At 27.5% G+C, this 25,286-nt stretch overlaps 1 protein-coding gene and 1 long non-coding RNA gene across 6 annotated transcripts in view; one reads left to right on the top strand and one right to left on the bottom strand.

Annotated features, from left to right (window-relative positions):
- LOC136091232 (terminal uridylyltransferase 4-like) overlaps nucleotides 1-25,286 on the top strand; it is an 87,566-nt gene that overhangs the window by 36,601 nt on the left and 25,679 nt on the right. For all 5 annotated transcript variants that reach the window (XM_065818413.1, XM_065818412.1, XM_065818411.1 and 2 more), the window contains 4 exons: nucleotides 4,223-4,273; nucleotides 8,144-8,203; nucleotides 8,293-8,745; nucleotides 8,839-9,194. In XM_065818413.1, coding sequence (XP_065674485.1) covers nucleotides 4,223-4,273; nucleotides 8,144-8,203; nucleotides 8,293-8,745; nucleotides 8,839-9,194 — 920 coding nt within the window. The remainder of the gene's footprint in view (nucleotides 1-4,222; nucleotides 4,274-8,143; nucleotides 8,204-8,292; nucleotides 8,746-8,838; nucleotides 9,195-25,286) is intronic.
- On the bottom strand, nucleotides 10,029-10,803 carry LOC136091206 (uncharacterized). Its single transcript, XR_010643780.1, has 3 exons — nucleotides 10,617-10,803; nucleotides 10,289-10,341; nucleotides 10,029-10,159 (listed from the first exon to the last, which is right to left on the bottom strand). It is a non-coding gene; the product is annotated as an uncharacterized LOC136091206 (long non-coding RNA).

The raw sequence follows: 25,286 nt of genomic DNA on the forward strand, positions 1-25,286 counted from the left end.
AAAACTAATAAAACCATTAAAAAAACTGTTTAAAAGTTAGCCTTAAAAAAATTCATTTTGAACTTATAAACATTACATTGATGATAGCTATGCTCAATTTACTAGTTTTGATAACACAAATTCTTTTTTAACACTTTTGCAAGATATATCTATCCAATATACATGCAAATATGAAATTGATTAACATCAAATGAAATTTTGTTTGTATTTCAACCAATCACTCCCTTAACAAGTATGAGTTTAACATACACTGTAAGCATGCAATTACAAACGTACTTATAAAACTGAAATTATCTATTTCACCAAGTATTGCAGTTGGTATTTTTAAAGGTTTTTTTAGCTAGAGCGTACAAAATTTGTTCAGAACATAACATTCAAGATGTTTTCAAGAAGAAATCAGTTTTCTTATTAAGAATTTTACTAAAAATGTACATTCCTATAAACACTATTCAGATATTGCTGAAAATTATAAATATTCCACAAATTCATCTTATACTCAAAAAATTAATCTTAAAAATCAAATTATTTAAACGTGGGTCCTAAAATAAGACCTAGTTTTTAGGGGAGAATTTCATAAAGTTGGCATTAAAATACTTTGCTGTTATAAGTCTAAACAGTCATCCAGCAGTGTTTAAGCTTGGTTGCACATGTGGTGTATGTTATATTGGTGAAACAAAAAAAGAGATTTCCACTTGTATTGAAAGCATAAAAGTAATGTTACAAAAACCAACTGGGATACATCTGGAATAGTGAAAAATACACAACATTGCAATGGTAAAATAAATTGGAAAAACCTTAAAATGCTTTCTGTTGTTTCAAACAAATACACAAAAAAAGTTCGTGAAGCAATTGAAATACAACATGTGCAATGTTCAAAATCTAAAGAAAAGTTCTTAACTTGTGACAATGGCAATTTGGTGATATATATATATATATATATATATATATATATATATATATATATATATATATATATATATATATATATATATATATATATATATTAGGGTGATGCAAACTTTTTAGGTTCAAAAATTTAGTTGAATGAAGCTTACCCTTGTTCTATATGACAATAGTAATTATTTTCCAAAATTTGAATCAAATCGGATGATATTTAGGGGTTGCCATGTTTTGTTACATTTTGAAATGAGGTTAAAAAAGTAAAAAAAAAAATTATTTTTTTAATTATTTATTATCAATTACTTATTATTATGTGGTGGATTGTGGATGTTTAATGTTAAACAAACAGTAATTTAGTACTGTACTACCATGTAATTACACTAGGCAATAATAGATTAATAATAGGCAATAATCATTTTAATCGTTCAACAGTCATCTTCATCAGGGTAGAATGCAACTGGGAATTCTTTCCGGTGAAGATCAACCAATCGAAGAAGAAACCGCTTTTGGTTTTCATCTTTCGTAATGCTTTTATTGAAGGGTGTTATAAGTGCTATGCCTCATTCCGCACAATCGTTGATGACCTTCATTTGACGAACCTTATGCTTCATTTCAAGATATGTAGAATCCATTTCCCACTCTGAAGATTCTTTGATTAAAAATTATTCACCTTTCTCTTTGCCATTTTATTTAACTTTTGGATCTAATTTTCTTTGCAAAGTTAAATCGAAATGTTCTGCGGTGCATTGTGTAACGAAGGAAGACAATGTACTGTGACAATTGAATGTAGCAGCATCAAGTCTTTTGAGAGATTTCTGTTTTGGCTGTTGTTTCAGGTTGTTTGCCATGTCTCTCTTGGTGTTGTTGTCGACACGGGAATTAAAGAAAGCCAATCCTATTAGATGTTCAGAAAAATACCACAGATGGCGATGAAAAGCTTTTGCTGCATTAATTGCAATTGTACGATTTGGGTATTCTTGAATTCGTTGAAGAAGCTTGGTATCATTGAATGGTGCTCGTTCAGCTAACGGAGCTTCATTCCAAAACTGTCCGTATATAAATGACACAAAAAGACTTATTTCTGTTATTCCTTTCTTATCTTTGCAGTACTAACAAGTTGATCCTGAAACAAATATATTTTCATACAACATATAGCTTTTGCCATCCAATGTGCATTGTGTGTTGCACCTGGTGCCCGAAACTTTACATTCAACTCCGATGTTGCAGTTGATCCTCCAAGAAAAATAAGCCACAAATTCAAGAGTTCTAAGTAATCATCCCTGGGTTGTTGGCCTTTATTTGCTTCACCATAACACACTACCATTTCTTCACGGAGTTTGAGAAAAAAGTTATACAATTATACACAAAAAATCACAGTTATACAATTCTTCATTCCCTATTGTGAACACCTTTCTTGTTGATTGCTGGCCATTGCTTTTGAAAAGGGTTAAAAATTCCAACTTCAGGTCCTCCTCTGCTTCCAAATGCAGTCATGAAAATGGTTAAAAGCATGACTTCAAAGACATGGTGTCTGCATGCTATCCATATAAGATTATGGTCAAGATTCTGGTCTATTATTGTGCAGGCACCAATGTTAAACCCAGTGTTGGATGAAGTAGTATCAAAAACCAGTCCGTGAACAAGTTCTTCCAATTTCCAATCTTTAGGAGCCTTCATGCAAGCATCAGCCTGTTGCTCACCTGTACCTCGATCAATCTTAGTCTGCATGCTATCCATATAAGATTATGGTCAAGATTCTGCTCTATTATTGTGCAGGCACCAATGTTAAACCCAGTGTTGGATGAAGTAGTATCAAAAACCAGTCCGTGAACAAGTTCTTCTAATTTCCAATCTTTAGGAGCCTTCATGCAAGCATCAGCCTGTTGCTCACCTGTACCTCGATCAATCTTTGGAACACCCAGCAATTTTTTCACCCCACCACCAATCACAAGGATGGCAATTCTATCCAGTTTTTTTTGACCACCAGTAATATAAGGTAAGAGCTTTCCATCCCAATGTAGAAGAAGTGGATCATCAGGAGAGAAATCAACCTTGTCAGCTATAGTCAGCGCTTCACGAACAGATCGCCTTTCTCTGCAGATTGTGCTGTACGACAATGATAAATCTTTTAGAGAGTGACCAAGAGCCTGAGCAACTGTTCCAACCATAAAGAGTGAACAGCAATCAGAAATACAAACACGATCAAGAGAAGTTACAACATTATTTGTTAGAACTTTCATCTTCTTTTTCGTTGAACCACTTGTGCTCAGTGTGCTGGAAGCAGAAGGAGTCTGATATTCATCATCATCCAAGGAACTTGAGCTACTTTCACTCACAATGTCAACTGCTGATGAAGAAGAAATGAGTTTTATTTTTTCCATCAGTTCCACTTTACTGCTTTGATGCTTCAATTCCATTTTAGTTTCTCAGACTCGTTTCCGTGCCTCCCTAGCTGTTAAATTCCGATCAATTCAACTTATGGATCTTCTTGCTGCTAATGTAAAAAATGCTTTATCTTCATCATTATTCATAGCTTCTGATGCATTTTTGGTTGATGTATCAAAAAGTTTTTCAAGTTCAGCTTGGAAAAGTCCTTCTTTCATTTGACAGCTGTCCAATTTTGATCGTCGGTGTTTTTTCAGCAACAGATATTTGTCATAAAGTTTTTTTAACTTTCTTTCTGCATTGTCAATTCTTTGAGTTGGAATTCTTGCTCTTTCCCATATAACAAGAACTGCTTCAATTGTTGTCCGAATACTTTTTTTCACTTCTTGTTTTTCTTCTATATAATGGAAGAGCAACCTCGGAAGAACATCCCCTCTTGAAGGAAGTCTGGCAGTTGACAGAGTTTGTGTAGGATTACCAACAAGCCACACCACAGCAGAAGATCTAGTGGTTGCCATATTAGTTTCTATTCAAAATATATTGTTATATATATATATAAAATAAAAAAACAAATTTGCAAAATTTGAGAGAATCACAAAATTTTACCAATGGTTAATTTATCTTATAAACATGGCAACCCCTAAAATTGCTTCTTTTAGCCTAATTTTTGGTACACATGATCCTAGGTGATAAAGGAACACAGGCAACTTTGAGGAGAATGCTTTTTGTGAAGTTTTTTTTTTCTATTACAATCTGAATCACCCTAATATACATATATATATATATATATATGTATATATATATATATATATATATATATATATATATATATATATATATATATATATATATATATATATATATATATATATATATATACATATTCACACACCTTATAGGTAATGAAATAAATTTAAATGAGCAAATTTCTTTTTAGATCCATTTATAAGCAAAATAAATGTTGGCGAATCTCTAGGATCACAATCAGGTGATTTTTCTAAGTAACTTTTTCTAAGTTTAATTAACTAGTAAGTTTGAATTTTTTCAATCAGAATGTCATTGAGTGAAATGCTTTTAAAAATTTTCTTTGAATAACTTTAAATGTGTATTGACAATAAAAATGTGTTGTAGTAAATGATATATGTGTTTTACAAATTTAGAAAAAAGAAATATGTTTGGTGTAATGTGAAATATGTGTTGTATGTAATATGATAATGTGTAATGTGATAAATGTGTTGTATGTAATGTGATAATGTGATAAATGTGTTGTATGTAATGTGATAATGTGTTGTACAAATATGATATAGAAAAAGAAAATAAATTTAATGCAAATATAAAATAAAAGTTTACATTTATTTAATAGTTTTAGTATAAGTTATATTGGCTTATAATTTTATACTTTATAAATTTTTTAAACAATTTTAAATTGTTTCTTTTGTTACATTTATTATTACAACATTTTTCTTAGCATGCTGTCTTATCGGTTTATATATTTATTTCATTATTATGTTCTTTTCTGCTCAAAATAGTTTAGGTTGTACATGGTACAAAACAGTTTGTACATGGTTGTACATGGTAGTAAAAGAAATTGGAATTTAAGTTATCATTAAAAAAGCAATTAAGGAGTTTTAAATGAATTTATAGAAAAAGAACTTATAGATAAATCTTACTTCGGTATTGAGAAAATGCTTCAGTTGTTTATTTGGTTGCTTTGGTTGTTTATTTAGTTGCTTCAGTTGTTTAAAAGCTACTAGAAAAATGCGAAAATCGTTTAAAAAAGGTTTTGAAGTATTATAAAATTACAAGCCAATTTAATTTATAATATAAAACTATTAAGTAAATGTTATTTTTTATTTTGTATTTACATTTATTTTGTTTTCTATTTTCTATATTATATTTAGTATAACTCATTTTTATTGTAAACACACGTTTAAAGTTTTTTCAAAATACTCTATTTAAAAGTGGTTTACAACAATTATGTTAGATCAAAGTATAAAACTAATTCATTCAAAATTTAATTACTAACAATTTAAGTTAAAATATTTGAGTGTAGAAGTTTTTGAAAATTTGAAATTGCATGATTTCATAGCATTTTTGAGGTTTTAATTGAGAACATAAACAAAAACACATCAAAGTCAAAATATATTCAAATTCAAAAAAAAAAAGTAAAAAAATAGAAGAAATTTTAAGCTATTCGAAGTTTTCGAAGTATTTGAAGTTATAGTGAAAAAGTAAAATATAGTGAAATGAGGTGGATAAAAAGTTAATATTAAATGAATTTAAAAGAAATTGCATAGTTTTTTGGAAATGCCCCATATATATATATATATATATATATATATATATATATATATATATATATATATATATATATATATATATGTATATATATATATATGTATATATATATATTTATATATATATATATATATATATATATATATATATATATATATATATATATATATATATATATATATATATATATATATATATATATATATATATATATATGTGTGTGTGTGTGTGTGTGTGTGTATATAAATATATATTTGCTTGTATATATGTTTATTTTTCTATATATATACAGTAACATGCAAAAGTTTAGAAACATCAACTTTTTTTCAATTTTTACTGCATAACTTTTCACAAATTTTCATAAATAAGCTAAATTTTTACCAAATGTGCTCTATATTATTTCAATATAAAATACAAACCACAAAAGTTGCAAAATGAAACGGTTAATTAACATTTAATTGTTTTTCTGAAAAAGCTGCAAAAGTTTAGAAACAACTGAATTTGATTAATATTTATTTCAAAAAAGCTGAAACTTTTGTTAAAATTCACAAAATAACAATTTTTTAACAATAAAATAGTTTTGATAAAACACTTAGTATTTGGTGGCATATCCATTTGCCTTTAAAACAGCATCACAGCAACAAGGTATTGAATCTATTTAATTAATGAGAACATCCTGAAGAATATTATACCAACATTCTTTAATAAATGCAAATAAATGGTCTTTGTTAGTTGTTTATCTACCAACTAATTTCCGGTCGATGTGTTTCCAAAGATGCTCAATAGTATTAAGATCTGGGCTCTGTGAAGGCCATTCAAGAACTTTGATTTTTTTGTGATTTAAAATATTCCTTAATAGATCTGGTATAATGCTTTGGACCATTACCTTGTTGTAAGATCCATTTGCGAGTCAATTTATGCTTTGCATGTGGCAGCATAACATTCTTTATGATGTTTAAATAAACTCTCTGGTCCATAATACCTTCTATGTGATGAATGGGACCCACATTTTCACAATTAAAACATACCCAAACCATAACATTTTCTCCTCCATGATTAACAGTGGGTAACTGATTTTTGGATTAATCTGTCTCCTACTGGGTGCCTAACATACCTATTTCTGTCACTACTAAATAGCATAAACTTTAGTTCATCAGAAAAAAAGACTTTTGACCAATCATTAACTGACCAACTAATATGATCTTTTGCAAATTTTATTCTGGTTTTTAAATTTCTTGCAGATATATGCAATTTCTTAACTGGGCGACTGCCGTGGAGATTATTTTTTCGTAATTGATGTTTTGTTGTATCAATGCTACAGTTTGTGCCATGAAACTAATGCATAAATGAATCAAGTTAGATAGCAGACTTGCGAGGATTATTTTGGAAAACCTTACTAATAATCTATCAGACTTTTCAGTTGTAACTTAGGAGCGAGGTTTGCTTTCAACAGGTTTGCACAGACATTTTTTTCATTATGTGATTTATTCCTGGTTTAGAAACATTGTAAAGTTCAGAAATCTGCGTGTAAGTCATTTTATTTCCCACAGCTTTTATAATTAGTTCCTTTATTTCCTTTGAAACTTCCTTAGCTTTCCCCATGTTTTTAAAATATTGCAAAGTAATTGAATTATAAAATTTTACCAATGTTTTAGCAATTAGTTATACTTCACTGCCTTTGAAATATCTCAAAGTAAATAGATTAACAAATTTCACAATTATTTTGACCTTAAGTTTTGCTTTTGTTTACAAAAACATGGTTTAGTTGCAGGGTGTGATACTGTTTCTAAACTTTTGCACTAAAGCTTTTTCAAAAAAACAATTAAAAGTTAATTAACCCTTAAATTTACAACTTTTGTATTTTGTATTTTAAATTGAAATAATATAGAGCACATTTGGTAAAATGTGCTCTATATTATTTCAGCTTATTTAAGAAAGTTTGTGAAAAGTTATGCCCTAAAAACTGAAAACAAGTTGATGTTTCTAAACTTTTGCTCGCTACTGTTTGTGTGTATTTTTAAAACTAATTTTCAAGTTATATAAAAAAGTATTTGAACTAGATGGCTTAATTGTTTTATGTATATGTTTCTAAATATTTGCATAAATGGGATCAAATATTAAATCTAAGGAGTAGACAAATAAGAAAGAAATTTTCAGAAACTAAAAGAAAAAAGGTAGAGTACCGAATTAATAAAAATAAATTGAATGTTGAACAAGTTTTTCAATAAAAATAGACTACTATAAAAGAAATAGTTTTAGATTTTAATTTTTAATTTTTTTGACCAATAACAAAAACTCCTTTGTTCTGGCTTCAGATTTGTACTTTTATCTTATGTTCTTGCTTTTATTTTTAGTCATAAGTTTTGTTTCACTTTGAAGTAATGATACAAATGATTATTTTACATTATTTTGTTGTTAATTTTTATGCTTTAAAAATTAATATGAAATAAAGTAAAAAGAAGAAACCAATGTAAAGTAATATAAATAATAAGTGTAAATAATAATTTATTATTATATGAAATGATAACCATGATAACCCAATGATAACTTTTCATTTTAGTGATGAACTATCTTACAAGATGTATGGAAAGAACATACAAGTACTGCATTTCTTTCAAAAGCGAGTAGTTTTGTTATTTTTTTTTATTTTTTTACTTTTATATGATATTTATTTTAATTTCTATTTTATGAGATATTTTTGAATAACAGATAGAGTTGAATCACATTTTATGAAAGAGAATAAAGAGCTGAAAAAAAAAATTGGTAAAAATAAATTTGATATTGGTCATCATGATTTAGAAGAAAAGCTCGATGAGGAACAAGTCATACATTTTGCTATAAACAAGGTTTTAAAGGAATTGTTAGATAATGTTACAATAGAAATTTCATGTGTTAGATCTTTCCACTTTCATGCCACAAGTTTTTCCCCAAAAACTTCTTTTCCAAAGTTTTGCTCTTTGTGTAAATCAGATGGTCATGGTCACACTACTTGTGAGAACTTCATAGTAAAACCTTTACAACCCTTGAATAAAGCTTATATTGATATTCTTAATCAAGTTTGTGTAGAAGTAATGACAACTTGTGAAATGACTAACGAAGAGTATGATTTTCGATTGAAGATCCTGAAAAGAACCGAGAATCATTTAAAGCTAAATTTTCATGGTTGTTTATTTTCTAATATTACTTTTTTTATTTTCTTATTTGCTTTGTGGTTTTACATTAATATTTCTTATAATGTAATAAATTTGTTTTTAGATAGTTGTCGTCTTTCATTGTTCGGTTCTTCTATCAACGGTTTTGGTTTTCAGAATTCTGATTTGGACATATGTCTATGCTTTGAAACTGATACTCCACCAAAAGATTTGAACTATCAATATACTATTGATCTCATAAAAGAAAAATTAAGAAAAAGTTCAGACTTTTTTAAAGTATATTCTATAAAGTATACTAAAGTTCCAATTGTTAAATTTTGTGTAAGAAATAGCAATATTGAAGGTGACATTAGTTTATACAACTGCTTAGCAATCGCTAACTCTAAATTGCTAAAAACTTATGGAATGATTGACACTAGAGTACGAATTATGGGTTACTGCATCAAGTATTTTGCAAAAGTTAGTATATTTGATTACTTTTTAGTTAATAAAAAAAATGTTGTCTACAGACATATTAATTATTTTTAAAACATATTTTAAACAACATTGCTTTAAAAAGGCATATTATAATATAATTATATTCACAGAATTTAATTTTTTCTTACTTTTTTCATTGTCATTGTTATTTTTATTATTATTATTATTACTCTTATTATTATTAATATTATTTTTATTTATGATTATATAGTTTAAATATAATTTTTATTATCTTTACTATTCATCAGATAATTGCATTAGTTAATTATACATTACCCAATAAGAAAAATTATGTTGGAACAACGTTGTTCCAATGTCTTCCGTATCGTTAGAAAGTCGTTGGTATGATGTTAATAATAAAACTGTGGAAAACGTCATTTTGCTAATGTTATTGCAACGATCTAAAATTGACATTGTCACAATGTTACATTTGAGCTAAATGACATTGGAAAAGCGTTAAAGCAATGTTAGTTTTAAGAAAAAAGATGTTAGGCAAACGTTATTTTTTGAGCAAAATGACGTTGAGACAATGTTTATTCTATCGTTGTTTAGATGTTGGAATGATGACAGAAATGAAATATAGGCTAACATTATTTTGATGACGTTGGCTAAACGTTGTAAGAAAATTGATTACCAACGTATTTCTAACATTTTCAGAATGTTATTTCTACACTGCAGAGAGCAATAAAGTACTTTGTTAGACTATATAACATTGCGCTGTGATGTTCTTTTTTCCTTTTATTTATTAAGGTCACGCATGGCAATTATATTAGTCCAGCAACTCATTGAATACGGAAATAAGGACTAAAAAAAATAAACTTTGCAATACTTTTATTTCAAAATTTTAAAATTATATACAATAATTTAGAGTGAAATTAATTTGATTTTTTACATTCTTTCCAAATTTTAAGCATATCACAATTCATTTGTGTATTCTTTGTTTGACACTAAAAGATAAATTCATATAAATAAATAAACAAATTTAATTAAAAGCATTATCAACAAAGGAAAAACATTCAGAAAGTTCAAATAGAACGAAATATCATAAATACCAGAAATTGATCTTTCTAGCTCACCTGAGTTTTCCTTTTTTTGAAAAATTATTGACAGCAAATCTTTGAACAAAATCCTTAGAAATAGAAAAAATAAACTTAATTTCTATTATAACTATCAAAATAAAATTATTTAAAATAACAAACTTTTATAAAACACCATGCTTCTAACACCCTAATTGAAACAATAAAATTTGCAAAATTTGAATGCTTCAATTAGGGTTTTAATGAAATGTTAGGATGAAAATTAATTTTCGATTGAAAAATATCTAAAATTAAGTAAAGTTTAACAAAATGTTATTAAATATTTTATATTTAACATAAATGTTGAAATACTATAGAATATATTTACCATATAGTATACAGAGGCGTGGTGGCCCCAGAGGCTATGCGGGATTCCTGCATGGGCTTTTTACTTTTTTATCTAAATATGGGTCTTTTAGCAAATTTTAATTTTTTCCACATTTTAAAAAAATTCCACAATCATTTACAATATTTATGTTTGCACAAATTAAATTTTATTAATCCCTTGTTTTTAAGTCTTCGACTTTGAGCGCAATTATATTAGTATTTTGCATAATAATAATATTGTTCAGAAAACAATGTAGATGTTTTAAGACGTATAATGATATTTTTTTCATAAGAAAAATTATGAACCCATAAACGGTTTTTAACAATCATAATGTTGATAAAATAAATTTAAAAAAGTCCGCAGATCCATATTATTATTGTTGGACTTAATTTAACTTGATTTAAAATTTAACCCAAAAGTATTTTTTTAAGTAAATTAAAACGCAATACAATTACTATGTAGTAATTGTATTGCATTTTAATTCATTTAAGAAAAATGTTTTAATGTTAAATTTTAAATTAAGTTTTATATAAATAAGTATCGAACTCATGTTTTGCATTTTTGTAAATATTCAAAATAGATATAAACTTGTTTTATAATAAATAAAGTTTTTTATTTTTATACAGTTTATATTATTGTATGTAAATAAACAAATCACTCCGTAATATCCTGTCTTCAGACAGATTAAAAAAAGGATGATGGCTGTGCAATAAGTACATTTAAAGAAGATATATTTTATGCAAACTTTGAATTATGAACTATATAAATACACAAATAAAACCTTTTAAAAATAGCGTAAAACCATGTTATTTAAAAAATTTATTTTAATTGAGGTGTGGGAGTACCGCAAATATTTTCAAATACAATTTGATATTACATCTTAACAATTTACTTATTTATGACGCATTTTTATTAAAATAAATTATAAAGATTCCATAGCTTTAAATTTTTTTAATTTCATTATTTTAATTTTGTTTTATTTTTGAAATGAAAAAACAATAAAATATCATTTTTGGAAAAAATATGAAGTTCTTTCAATTAAGTAACTGCTAAATGAAACTACGTTATAAAAACTTTTATGTTAAAATTATGTCAATAACGGCACCATTTTTAGAGCGGCACCATTTTTAGAGCTGCATTTTTGCTGTTTATGCGAAAATGTTAAAAAAAGTTAAAACACCGAATTAAACAAAAGCATAAATTATCTATAAAAAGAATTTCTTATTTTTGAAGATTTTCAATATTTATTTTAGAAAAAAAATTATATATAATTTAAAAAAATTTATATTATTATACAATAAAATATATATAATTATATAGTAATAAAAAAAATTAAAATCTTTGATTTTTAATTTTGTGTTAGGCTATGTTCTTCAAACAATAAAATACTAATCATATTTGCTTGCGGTAAATTGTGTTTTAAGAAAATCAGAATAAAAATGTGATCGCTGCATCGTATTGTTACCATTTTTTATTTTGAAGTATTACAAACAATATTAATAATTACAAATCATGGTAGTATTTTGATTGAAATTTTTCTTTAACGATGTCTCAAGATCTTTTAAATGGTTTTTTATTTTTATTTTGAAATCTAGGTAGATTATTTTTTTGTTGCATCCATGTAGTAGTTCTGCTGGAGATAAGAAATGAACAAAACTCTGTAGCCTTCCATGAAATGATTATGAAATCTAGGTAGATTATTTATTTGTTGCATCCATGTAGTAGTTCTGCTGTAGATAATCCACATTTTATTGGAGTATTGCACAATATTAGAATACCTTTAAAAATTTCTTTGTTTGACATGTGGCACATTTTTATCATAAGTTTAACTGTTTTAACAGTGGCTTTAGCTAAGCCATTTGATCTTGGGTAGTGCGAACTATTTGTTATTCACCTAAATTGCCATTGTTGAGAGAATTGATGAAACAATTTTAAAGTATATTGTGTACCAATATCTGAAATCAATTCCTCCGGGATGCTATTTCTAGAAAAAGATTCTTTGCATGCTAGTATTACATTTATCAAATTGGTATTTGAAAGCAGAAAAACTTCCGGCCACAAGCTATAATAGTCAACAATAATTAAGTTATTGTTATTAGCCTAGCAAAACAAATCCGTTCCAACCTTTTGCCATGGTGGCATTGGAACGTTATAAGTTAACAGGATTTCTTTTGGTTTTGATGGAAGATACCTTATGCATGCTTCGCAATTTTTGATTACCTGTTCAATTTGGTTGTTTTAACCTAACCAGAAAACTGCCTGATGTGCATGACGTTTGCACTTTTCCATTACTAAGTGATCTTCATGCAATTTTGAAAGTATTTCTTTTAGAGTACTAACTTGGATTATTATTCGGTTTTTATACATTAGGAGTCCATCAATTTTAACTATTTCATCTTTCAAATTCCAATAAGGCTGAAGATTTGTTGGTCAATATTTTTTTGAATTCAGCTATCCAGAAACTATACTATTTTGCAGTTGTTGTAAAAATTCATCCTGCTCAATTTCCTACCTAATTTCTTCTAATCGACTCTCTGTTGTCGGCATACTTTTAATTATTGAATTAATGTACAAAGCCTATCCAGTCAGGCATAATTTCATATATCTCGATGTAATTTTATCGCAAAGCACTCTGGGATTTCCTGCCGGACCTCAGAGTTTTATAATATAAAGTAGCGAAACTTATTTTTTTATGTACCTAAAAGAATTTCGATCTAAGTTAGAATGATGCCATCATTTTGTGCTGCTATATACTGTGGAAATAAAAGTGGAAAAAGCTGTAAAGATATTTCATTTTTTCGTTTTCTAAAGACGAAAAAAGGCAAGATAATTCATATATTACTTATAATAACTTTTTTTTTCATCAAAAGTTTATAAAATTATTATTATAGTATTTTAAAATATATTTTGTATTGTTTAATTTTTAGATGTAAACAGTGGGTCATCAACTGTCGTAGGAAAGATTTAGACGAAAAAGATTTTGTATTTTTAAACAAAAACTTTTATTTGTGCAGTAATCATTTTGAACATACAATGTATTATTCTACAAATAATAATGGAGAACGTTTGTTACAATCAGCAATTCCTACTATTTTTAACATCCCAAATCCTCCTCCACTTGTTGGTTGCAAAAGGAAATCACCAGTTGAACGTCATTCATTTCCAGCAAAAAAGCAAGTTGTTTGTTTACCTGTTAATTCAGATAGTAATTTAGGTAACAAAATGTCTACTAATGAAATAAATTTCAACAAACTTCAAAGGTTACTATTAACATTGCGAGTCAAAAATTCTAGACTACGTAAACAAGTTCAACATTTAAAATCCAAACAAAAAATCCAAAAAAACTGTGATCTATAAAACATATTTTAAATTTATCCAGGAAATACTTATCTCCTATACAAGTTAGTTTTTTTAGAAGTCAATTAGAAATGAGTAAACAAGTCAATAAAGGAAAACGCTGGGCAGTTTGTGACAAAGTTTTGGCTTTGCGAATTCTGTTTCATAGTCCTCAAACTTTTAACGTCTTGCGAACAATATTCTGTTTACCAAGTCAAACCTGTTTATTATTATTTTTGTCCCGTGTATTTTCAGATCTTCAAGAAGGGTTTTCTACTTGATTGTTTTCTTTATTAAAGTTACTTGCTGATGCAATGAATCCACATGATCGTAATGTCAGTCTTGTTATGGGTGAAATGTCATTAAAGCAGCATTTAGAGTATGATAGAAATTCTGACAGGGTTTATGGTATGAAAAATGGAAAACTTTTAAATCAGGCTCTTGTAATTATGGTTAGAGGCTTGGCAAATAAATGGAAACAACCAATAGCTTATTTTTATAATAATTCAACAGTATCAACAGCTGACTTGGCTTTTTTACTATGTGAAACCATTTCTAAGGTTCAAGAAATTGGTTTACACATTAAATGTGTAGTTTGTGATCAAGGATCTACTAATATAGCTGCCTTACGTTTGCTTGGGTTTTCCAAAAGTTTACCATACTTTCCTAATCCTTCCAATGATAAAGATATTCATGTTATTTTTGATCCTCCACATTTAGTAAAAAGTATCAGAAACAATTTACGAAGACATAACATTGACATTAATGGTGAAATTGTTTCTTTGCAACACATCCAGTCTCTGTATAATTTAGACAAAATAAACTCTGTACGTCTAGTGCCAAAACTAACAGATAGACACTTAGATCCTGGTCCTCTTTTATCTATGAAGGTCAAACTTGCCACTCAAGTTTTTAGTTATCAAGTTGCTTCTGCATTATATTGCTGCTCTAATACAAACTTACTTCCTTTAAGTGTATTACCAACAGCAAGATTTGTTGAATGCATGGATACTTTATTCGATATATTGAATTCATATAAACTATATGCAGATAAACTAGGTCGTTGTGCTCTAACTTTAAAAGGAGCAAGTATTTCTCAGTTGGAAGAGTTAAAGCATTGGATTGAGAAATGGAAATTTTGTAATGTTAGAAGTCAAGCAAGTATATCATGTCATTGGGGTTTAAGTGTCACAATAAATAGTGTTCTAACCTTAAGTAGAGAGCTATTTTCTGAAGGTTTTCAGTTTGTTTGTACTTCTCGTTTTAATCAGGACTGCATTGAGAATTTTTTTTCCATTATTTGAAGCAAAGGTGGTTGGAATGTTAGACAATTTCGAGCTGCCTATAGAAACGCTTTATTACTTTTATCTGTAGAAAAAAGCAAATTCAATAGCAACTGTATAAAGGATTCAAATTTTGAGACAGCTTTCCATCTAAATGATTTTATGAAGTGTTGTACTCAAACAACCACTAATTGTGGAATTTATGAAACAGAAAATAACATACCTAAAGGAATATCTTATTTTCATCCAGGATCATTTTATATGTTTACTGGAAAAATTATAATGCAACCAAAGGATCAAGCCCTTTTACACTTTGCTGGATGGCTTATTCAAAAGGTTAAGTCATGTCATAAGTGTGCAGATGCACTCTTTCTTAGTTCAGCTGACAATCCATCAGCTTTTATGTCACTAGTTTGTGAAATGGAAATAACTTTTATGAAATTTATCGATAAATATCTTGAAAGAGATGGCCATGATTCTTATCAATAAAATTAAAAAAAAAAGTCATTTTCAGTTTTTGCACAATCAACATAAAGAACATGCGCTTTATTTGAAAAAAAACATTGTTCTGTTTTTTGTTATTACAAGAATTTTTTATTTCATAAAATTTTTAAACAGAGACATTAACCCACGCAATAAGTCAAATGCAAAAAAAATTGCACGTATTCTACATAATTAATATATTATGATACTATTTTTTTAGTTTTTTTTTTGTATTAAGATGTGCTAATAACTTATAAAAAAATTATGTTTTTTGTTATTACAAGAATTTTTTATTTCATAAAATTTTTAAACAAGAACAAAAACCCACCCCATAAGTCAATTTGCAATTTCAAAAATATTGTACGTATTGCCCTTTGATATATTATGATATTATTTTTTCAATATAATTCTTTGTAATGAGACTTATTTATGTTATAATGTATAATATTAATAACTTTTGTTAATGTATGATGTTAATAAATTTTGATTTTTAATAAAATAGTTTTATGTTCTAAAAAAATTACACTAGCTTTATGTTCTACAAAATGTTTTTTCCCCATTATGTTATAGTATTTTATATTCACATAGCATAGCAGCTTGATATGCAAGTAGTTTTTTCTCTAAATCCGACAACATAACATAATCATGCCGTTTCTCAATCCAAGAGCGAAATGCAGCACACCTATCTTTAAATAAATCTAAAATTTAAGGAGAAACACCAACTTTACCACTTTTTGCCATTTTATATAAATAAATTCTCGTGATTAAGGAAGATAATTAGTAAATAATGTAAAATTTTATTTTCGCACATTTATTTACATACTTGTAGCGCCATGTTGTGTTTATAATATATATTTTTTAAAAGACCGGCACCGATCTATCCAATCAAGTTGTGATACATGTATATAAATATGACACATTTCTAATATCTATAAACATGAGGTTATATATATATATATTTAGACATATATGTATATATATAAATACATATATATGTATATATTTACATATATATATATATAATATATATATATATATATATATATATATATATATATAAACACACACACACACACACACACACACACACACACACACACACACACACACACACACACACACACACACAGATATATATATATATATATATATATATATATATATATATATATATATATATATATATATATATATATATATATATATATATAGATATATGTATATAAATATAGATATATGTATATATATATAGATATATGTATATATATAGGTATATGTATATATATAGGTATATGTATATGTATATATATATGTATATATATATATTTATATTTTCATATATATATATATATATATATATATATATATATATATATATATATATATATATATATATATATATATATATATATATATATATATATATATATATATATGTATATTTATATATATATATATACAGTGTTTGAAGCAGAGAAAAAAAAACAGGATGGTTTCAGCAAATTAAAAATACCATCCCGCCTAAACTTTGTTATATTTATAGAGATTTATAAAAAGGTGGCGGGATGGTTTATACTTTATAAAAAGATGACAGGATGGCATTTTGCTGCAACCTGCCTCACTGCACTGTATATATATATATATATATATATATATATATATATATATATATATATATATATATATATATATATATATATATATATATATATATACATATATATATATATATATACATATATATATATATATTTATATATGTATATATATATATATATATATATATATATACACATATATGTATAAATTTATATGTATATATATATGCATATATATATATACATATATGTATAAATTTATATGTATATATGTGTATATATATATATATATGTATGTATGTATGTATGTATGTATGTATGTATGTATGTATGTATGTATGTATGTATGTATGTATGTGTATATATATATATATGTATATATATATATAACAATTAATTTATATAATAAAAATATATAATATTATATGCCATTTAGTATAAAAAACACAAAATAATACACAAACTTTTAAAGTTTAAATGAAGCTTTTGTAACTTTTTAGAAATGAATTTTTATCATAAGAATCTTAAAAAAATGTTTAAGTAAAAAATGATTTTGAAGCATTATTTAACAATTGATTTGGTTTTTATATTGGTTATTGTTATTTTTTATTTATAATCCAACACAAATAATAAAACAAATAAAGCTTTCAAAAATAGAACTACATTTATGTCATTCAAAATAATGATCAAAAAGATGATTTAATAATATATGGTAAACTAATTTATAAGATCTTTAAAATTTAAGAATTTAAGTTTTAAAATTCACCTTAACGAAAAAAAATTTTTATTATTATTTATTTAATATTGCATTTAAGAAAGTCAAAAGAAATGTTGAAAAATAAAGGTTTTATTATATTCAAGTGAAAAAAAATTAAAATTTTGTTTTATTGGCTGCTTCAGCGAAATTTGAACTGATAGACATGACATCCTTACTGGTGCTTTTCTGAAGTGTTTTCCAGTTTTTGCAATCTGCAGCTTATTTTAAATGGTTTATCACTTCTATTCTTACTTCATAGCTGGTAGCATCCGGAAAGACATTTAATACTCTTCTAAGATAAACAATTATACAAAAAAATTACTAGAGTGCAGTATCAAGATAGATTAGTATAAGATATTGGGCAGACGTGTATTTCAGGCACTCCTCATTACTAAGTCCATAAAAAAGTCTTGTAAAACAAATTTTGTTGAAAACCATACCCTAACCAAACCCTAGACATGGCTCTTAGGGTTAGGTTCTGGGTTTGACTTAGGGTTTGGATAAAGTATGGCTTTCAATAAAATAAACTTTATTGTTGGCTTCAGGAGTAAAAGTATAATTTTTAATAGATGTTTTACATTAAACATGACTCGTTTTTTACAGACTTATTAAAGTTGGGTGTCTGAAATACAGGTCCGCCAGATATTGTAACAGCATTAATGCTATTTAGGAGAATATAAAAAAAAAACTATTAACAAACTCACTATTTATTACATTATACAACAAAGTTTTTTCAAACTTTAGCTTTCATTTTAGACCAACCAACTGAAGTTTGTCTGAAGCTCATTTGACATCAATCTTAGGTGAAAATAAATAAAACAACTAAAAGATCTCATTTAATAATTATGTTAATTATGTTAATTATCTCATTATATAATTTTGTTGTTTATAACTTATTAGTAATATCAAGTTAATGTAACATATAAAAATCAAATTTTAAAAATACAAAAATTACCTTTGAATAAGGTCTTTAACCATATATTTAGATGACTTTCAACCAACACGTGAGAGTTGTTTTACCTTAAAAAGAAAAAATATCAGCCCTATTGAAATATTTTACATGAAAAATTTATATAAGTGTAATATATTTTTAAACATTTTAATTATTTAATAATATTTAAGTTATGCTACAACCTAACCTATAGTTTGCTACAACCTAAATAGTTTAAACATAAATAGATTATAAATAAGGTGACAGTTGTAAAAGCAATTAATTAATAATCATTTTATTGCCCATCTTTTATCTCTAAATCGTGTTAAACATATTAAAATATAATTCACTAATTCTTGTGCAAAACGATTATTATGCATTTTTAGTTCAAATTCATTCAAATCTTTTAATGTCAAGAATTAAGTTCAAGTTTCCATACTTGTGATGATTTACTTTTGGGTTGACATCTAAACATGTTTTGATTTCACACAGTACCTTGATGACTTTGTATTGGAACTTTACATACAAAAAAAAAAATTAAAAAAAAAAAATGTGTTTTACAAATGTGTTTTTTAACATAATTATGACACAACTTATTAAACTACTGGATAAATTTTTATAAAATTTTATCTTTAATTGTCATACTTTTTAAATATAATATGCCTCCATAACATAAATATAGTAACTGACATTTATAAGAAATAAAGTAAAAATATATTATGTACTACATTTTTTCAGTATAAGATTGTCCATAAAAGTACATACGCTCGGAGAGGAAGAGAGGGTTTGCAAATGCTTGTATGAGATGGGAGGAGGGGGGGGGGGGAAGTAGGTCAATTATAAAAGTATGGATACACTAAATAAAAATAATATCATAAAATTTTGGGTTGGTAGGTTAAAAGCATAGGTACTTTTAGGGAGGTAGAGGGTACTCAAAAAAGTGTATGGCAAAATGCGGGGGAGTTGGGTAGGGTAGTCAAAAAAAAAGCGTACATACTTTATGGACAATCGCTATGTATAAATACTGAAAAAAAAATCTACACACTTTGATCACTCGTTTGAAAGTAATTTCTGTCAACAGCCACAGTAGAAAGTTCTTTACTTTTTGGTAATTTACAAGAGAGTTCGCTCTGTGTTTCAATTCTCTCCGATTGTAAAAAAGAACAATAATCTGGTCTTCTTTTGCTTTCACTCTGAGGAGATAGTAAACAAGAACTATTGAAAGATTGAGAGCGTGATTTTCTTGAAATATGGGATTTTGATGCATTTTGACTAAATACTGACGGAGTAGGTTGATTCAAATCAATATTTATTTTATTTTGACTAGGTTCTTGTGTAAGATTTAGGTGTTCTTTTACTATATCTGGGAGAAACGCTTTTTTATTTTTAAAACCTGATTTGATTTCAAGCTATGGAGGAAGTGTAATGCAAACTGCTAAAAAAAAGTTGATTAAAAAATGAGTAATTAAATAAACAAAAAATTTCATTCAAAAAGAATTAATTCAAAAAGTTTAATTCCAAAAAATAATTAAATATATAAAAAAAATTAAAAATTAGATATTAGAATACTAAATAACTTAATATGTAAACACAAAAAATTACTTTTTACCTTTTTTTGCAACTTAAAAATCTTTTTTAAACTCAAAATCACAAGAGTCAGTATCGGTTGTAATATTATATGAATGGCAAGTCATAAAATTTTTATCAGTTAATTTAATTTTGAGGATTTGAAATTTAAACCAATTATCTTGAGGTTCAACCTTGTCCCTTAACTTTTTTTCAACCCCTTTTTTTGATCATCTCAAAACTTTACCTTTAATCCGACTTAAAGGTCAACTTAACAGTGTCAGTGTAAACCTTGTGTTCTTCAAGCCACTTTACACGACACCATTTAGACACAATAGCACACTACATAATGCACGGTTTTAAAATTTTGGGGTGAGGCATAAACAAAAACACCCGAACAAACCCTTTGATTGGATGGTAAGACATACCCATAGGATAACATAACAAGTGATTTTAAAATCAATGATTACCGTCCGTGAGAGAAATTAGCATTTTTGTTTTTCTTAATACTGGTTAAGTTTTAAAACTTCTTAGTACTAAAAAGTTTCAAAACGTCTTAGTACTTCTTTCAAATCTTTTAGCACTAAAAAGCTATAATTTCATCCAATTCTGAGTTTTTTTTTTCAATAATGTTTATTTACTAACAAAACAACTGAAAAAGCGAGAACAACAAACTAAATTTCTGTATAATTTTATAATTTGATTCTCTTAATATCATAATGGATTTAATCATATAGCTAAAGCATCTGAATTCTAATAAAATCACGTTTTCCACTCTTATATGTTTTAATTTTGACTTCTATACATGTTTGCTGTTGTAGTTTACAGCACAGTTAAGTAATTGCAGTTCATGTTCTGGGTGAAGTGCATGTCTCTTGAATCATTGCCATTGAGGTTTGAAGTTTGCATGAAGAGCTTCAGTGGCTTGTTCACTGTATATTCCAAGGCTTTGATGACTCAGGGAGATGAACTGGGCTACGTGAAAGAACACAGTCTGGATCTTTGGAGTGACTAGAAGAGCAAGGTATGCAGCCTTAAAGTTCTCGATGTATTCTTGGAAATTTTCATCCAGATGGGTTCCAAAACATGCAGTAACTAACTTATCAAATTGCCTGAATGCTTCAACATAGGGAAATGCTGCACTTACAGCTGCAGCATCAACTTTTTGCTGAAGAATATTAATATTTTTCAACAGCCTTTGACAACGATTTCCATGCAAATGTCCTCCATGAAAGGGTTGGAGGGGAATGTTTAAAATCTCTGGCCATTCTTTGACCTCTGGCCAAACTTTGCTCAGACTCTTGAAAAGGTGGTTGACCACACCCATCAGTAGGTGAAGTTCCATTGGTCACATTGCTTTTAGAATGAGTGTTTCATCTGAAATATATTGCGCAAGGGCATGTTGATGATATTTCCAAAGCATTTAGCACCTTTTACATTACTTCCTTAAGCAACAAAAGCTTGGTGAACCTTTCTGATGCTTCCAAAAGTTCTCAGTGCACCACATTTTCCAAGGTTTGAAGAGTCTGCATCACACCAACAGCAAGGATGTTTTGCTTGCATGAGGCTAAAGTCCACAAAGAATGTTAGCAACTTTCATGTCTCAAGAAAAGGCTAAGAAAAAGCACCAGAAAACTATGAGAACATTAAAAACCTGTTTCAACAGGTTTTTAATGTTCTCATAGTTTTCTGGTATTCCTTAAGAGATTGCTATAATCAGCTGTTTCTTTACTCCAGAATCTTTAAAGGAAGAACTACAAAGCTTAGGAGTCTTCAGGACGGGTCTGGTTGGTTCTGGGACTACCTTGATAATGCCCAGACTCATCTTAAGAAAGTTACCTCCACCATAAAGTCCAATCTTTTAGATGTTCTTCGAAGACAGATCTTGCTGATACCGTAAATTAAAGAAGGCTGTCAATATCAATACAATGAACTACATCTCTAAGGTGATCAATGTCAGAACATTTAATTTTAGTGACAGAAAAGTGATCTTTGAGCAACTTTCCTTGCTCTGCAAATTTCCTAGCAAAATATGGCTCAACAATTTTTTATTGGCCTGCAGAGTTAAGAGTTAAAGCAAGTTGTCTCATCTGGTTGTTGGACAAACCAGTTTTAAGTTGAACTGTCACAAGGCTTTCAGTTGGAAAAGAATCCTTAAACAGTTGTTTTGGAGTAGCTTTGCCTGAAATTTAAAACGGATTAATAGAATAGAATATACCTAATGAAAAGCAATAAGTTGGGCAAAAAGCAGTGAAAAAACACTTACCAAGTTTAAGTGGTAATTTAGATCTCCCATTTGATTTGCTCAGTCACACTGGGCCATTTGGAGATGCATCTTGGGTTCCCAAAACAGAAATGCAGGAGTTTCTGCACTTTTTGCGTCTATTTTTACAAGTGCAATCAGGATTGTACCTCTAGTTCCAGGGGTGCACTTATGGGATAAACCCGGTCCAATCACAGTGAGTGCATTTTTTTTCAACTTTAGAAGATTTCTCTTGAGTAGTACTGCTGGACAAAGGAGATGAATTTTTGCCCTTTGACTTACCAATTTGGCAAATAATACAGTCACATGCAGGAGAATTTCTTTTTGATGTCTTCACAGCAATTGAACTGAAATCAAACAATTTGGGAAATGGCTGTGATCTTTTTCCCTCACTAATTTTTTTTGCGGAATGAAACAACAATTTGTGCACATTCCATTTGGAAGATGATCATCATTAAAGTCTTGTGGTTTTGGAGAGTGTTTTGCCAATCTTCTTATTAAGAAAGGTGTTATACTTGGATTACATTTTGACATACAGAAAATGTAAACTGTGTTTCGACACTCAGCATGAGTTTTAGCAGAATTTTAAATGTATCTTTTTAGTTACTCTAACAAAATTTTATTAATTTGAAAAATTTAATATTAATAAATAATTTTATTTTTATCTTTATTTTTATAACAGGATCGTTTAAAATGCACCAGAACAAAGTTATAAGAAAAAAATCGTAGCACTTAACTACTCAAACGATAAAAATACATTTTCTACCAAAATTAAATTTAAGCAAGAACCAAAAAGTAATCAACTATAAAGTAAAGAACAAAAATGATTAACTTAAAAAAATGTTGTGGGTTAACAAGAAATTAAAACAAATCTGATGTTCAACATTAGAAATGTGGTGGGTTCTAGTTTTGTAGAAGAAAAAGCATTTTTTTTTGTTAGAGTTGGAATTTTTAACAATGTTTGTTATTTATTCTACTCCACTTTTGTTCATCCTTTACATAAATGATCTGCCATCAGTTATCAATTACTTCCCTTGCAAGTTGTATGCAGATGACTGCAAAATTATTGCTCATATTAAAGATACTTCAGACTCAGACAAGCTTCAATTAGATTTAAAGGGTATCACGGAATGGTCTGAAAAATGGTACACGAAGCTAAACTACAAAAAATGAAAAGTGATCCATATGGGTAAAAACAACCTTCAAAAAAATTACTATATATTTGATGCAGCATCTTTGACCAATGTTAACATTTTAAAATCTGAAAAAGAGCATGATCTTGGCATTACCATTAACTTGAATGGCAAGTGGGACACACACCTTCAGAAATTGCATCTAAAGCTAATAACATTTTAGGACGGATGAAAAAAATATTTATAAGTAGAGACACAAAACTATGGAAGAAATTATACACAGTGTATATAAGGCCACATTTAGAATTTGCTACTCCAGCCTGTAATAATTATTCAAAATTTGCACTACAACGCATAGAACGTATCCAGAAGAGAGCTACAAAAGTTCCTCAGTCTAAAAAAATTCAGGTATGAAGATCGCCTGCAGGTTCTTAATTTAGACACTTTAACAACCAGAAGAACTCGTTTCGACTGCATTCAATACTTTAATATTGAAAATAAAATTGATAGTTGAACCATTAACAGTAGAACCTAAGTAAACGCGTAACCGCGTTATTGCGTACGTAAACAGTTATAAATAACAGTTAACTGTGAAATACGTCACAACTTTTTTTACAAATAGAGTAGCAAATTCGTGTTACAATCTTCCGGAAGGTGTTGTTCAGCAAACTTCGGTCGATCTTTTTAAAGTTCATTACAATAGATTTTAGATAAAAACTGCAAACTTATTTAAAATGTTTAATGTAATTACCTGCATATACTGCGTATAGCAGGGCTTGTATTCATGCTCTGTTCCTGGAGTTATCTCCTTGCAGTAAACATATTTAAAATAAAATATCAATATAAGCTTATAAAAATGTTTTTACTTCATATAACCCTTTGAAAAAAATTCATAATATGAGCATTTTTACTATAAAAATATTAAATTGAAGTTTCTTTCTCAGGCGGTAATGGTTGATTTTAAAACCACTTGCAATAGTATCCCAAGGGTCCATATTATCATCCCTCCAAAGGACTTTTTGTGGTGTTTTCCTTGATGACCAAAATTTTCATTACCGTGAATGATAAAACAGAAAAAACAAATAAATTTTTTCAGAATAATATCAATAGAAAATAATTTTAAACTACTATCATATTTATATCAGTAATATTAAAAAAATGAATAATTTAAAATTATTTATCAATATGAAGTTTTGTAATAAATTTTATATACAAAAAACAAAATGTTACCTTTACAAATATTTAATAACCTAAATAATGTTATAATGTACTTTTTATGAAATTATTTTTAATGTAAAAGAGAAAACAAAAATGATGGAA

The sequence above is a fragment of the Hydra vulgaris genome, chromosome 14 (genome assembly GCF_038396675.1).
Source record: "Hydra vulgaris chromosome 14, alternate assembly HydraT2T_AEP".
Classification (NCBI taxonomy): Eukaryota; Metazoa; Cnidaria; class Hydrozoa; order Anthoathecata; family Hydridae; genus Hydra; species Hydra vulgaris.